Source organism: Lolium rigidum, chromosome 6 (genome assembly GCF_022539505.1).
Source record: "Lolium rigidum isolate FL_2022 chromosome 6, APGP_CSIRO_Lrig_0.1, whole genome shotgun sequence".
NCBI classification, from domain to species: Eukaryota; Viridiplantae; Streptophyta; class Magnoliopsida; order Poales; family Poaceae; genus Lolium; species Lolium rigidum.
This window is the reverse complement of record NC_061513.1, coordinates 88,388,111-88,389,775: the sequence shown is the minus strand read 5'-3', so window position 1 is coordinate 88,389,775 and position 1,665 is coordinate 88,388,111. Positions and strand designations below refer to the sequence as shown.

General features: G+C 48.1%; 1 protein-coding gene across 1 annotated transcript in view; it reads right to left on the bottom strand.

Annotated features, from left to right (window-relative positions):
• Positions 1-924, bottom strand: part of LOC124662924 (WAT1-related protein At5g64700-like) — a 2,480-nt gene extending 1,556 nt beyond the window's left edge. Inside the window, exons 1-3 of the mRNA XM_047200704.1 lie at positions 749-924; positions 554-619; positions 346-433 (exon numbers count right to left, since the gene is read on the bottom strand). Coding sequence (XP_047056660.1) covers positions 346-433; positions 554-619; positions 749-924 — 330 coding nt within the window. The remainder of the gene's footprint in view (positions 1-345; positions 434-553; positions 620-748) is intronic.
• Positions 925-1,665: the final 741 nt, after the last annotated feature.

Below are 1,665 nucleotides of genomic sequence, written 5' to 3'. Positions count from 1 at the left end.
CGTCGTGCTGTCGGATTCAAGAGGAGCTACTACTTCCGCTGCCCGCTGGAACGGGGAGGTGGACGTCGTCTTCATCAACAACCGAACGTGTGACCGAGTACGGAGGTGCTGCCCGTTCGTGGCGCCGGAACCGATCGTGATCAAGATCTTCTACGCGCTTTTGCAAGCGGCAAGTGAACGTCTACCGCAGCAACAAGAGCCTCATCTTGTAGGCTTTGGAATCTCTTCAAGGGTGAGACTCGATACCCCCTCGTTGCTACCGTCTTCTAGATTGCATCTTGGCTTGGATTGCGTGTTCGCGGTAGGAAAATTTTTGTTTTCTATGCAACGTTATCCTTCAGTAACCGCTGGCAAGGAGTTGTCCGTTGCAGCCGCCACAGTTGTGGAGGTGTACTTGAGGCTCACATGGTACATATTTAAGCTGAATGTGATCCTGCAGGAAACCCACCCAAAGATGGGCAATATATAGGATAGGGGGTTGATTTCTTTCTGATAACGCATTCTAAATCTGACTCCGAAAAGGCGAAGATACTGTAGAAACGATGTGGCGTACCCGATTAATGCACAGAAGAAGAGCTTCAGCAGCAACACGAATGACGGTGCTGATCGGCTGTTTTTCCTACACATAAATTGCAGTTCAGCGTACATATATATATTCCGGCAAAGACTAGCTAGGTTGTGTCAGGTACTCAGGTTACGTAAATTGCAACTCAGTGCATAACTCAGGTTCAGATGGATCGTCATTTACCTTTGGTGAAGAAGGGCGAGAGGCAGCAGGAGGATAGAGCCAGCTGCCTGACGGTAGAAGATGAAGACGTAGGTGTTCATGCCTCGGTTGAAGGCTGCCTTGGAGACGACGAACATGCCAGTGTAGATGAGCTGTATGATGACGGCAACAACGTAAGGCTTATTGCTTGCATCCATGGCCAGGCACGTACGTACTTTAGGCAGCTGGTTAAGTTTATGGGCTCTTAGTAGTGGAAATCGGGATGGATCAAGCGATATGACATAGAGAAGTGGAACTCATTTTTCATAGACAAGGACCTTGTGTCGTGGGTCATTGTCCGTGCCTTCCAGGGCACACTCCAATCTGCAGCAAGTCACGTGGAACTATGTGTCATCGATCGGGCAGGCAGAGCTTCTTTATTGAAAACGGATCATGCACTGATCTTTTACTACCCCGTGATAGATTTTCAGCTCGGTGGATGTCCACCAGGTATTAAAAAAATCTATCCACCGCATTTTTCCACGCATACAGATTAACCTACTCTGTTGTTTGTACCGTGGGTCCTAATTATACCGGTTATGATTTGGCACTAAGATTTCTAACTCAATTTTTTTCCGAAAAAGGAGATTCTAGGCATCTGCATCGTATGCTATGTGTTTGTGCCCAGTCATCTACGAAGTAAATTCGACAAGAAAGCTATCTGACAAATCTCCCATCGAAATCCTCCGCCCTCCTCCCCCATGCAGCGGCCGCAGCGCTGGACCGGGGCGCCCAGCACACGCCTCCTCCCTCGCCTTCCCTATGGACGAAGCTGGAAAATTGATCCGATGGTGTCAGCTCTATTTTCAGTGGTGTCATCTTCCCAAATAAAACGTGATTAGTGTAGATTTAGTGAGAGTTTTACAAAAATCATTGGTGTCCTCTGACACCGGTGACAA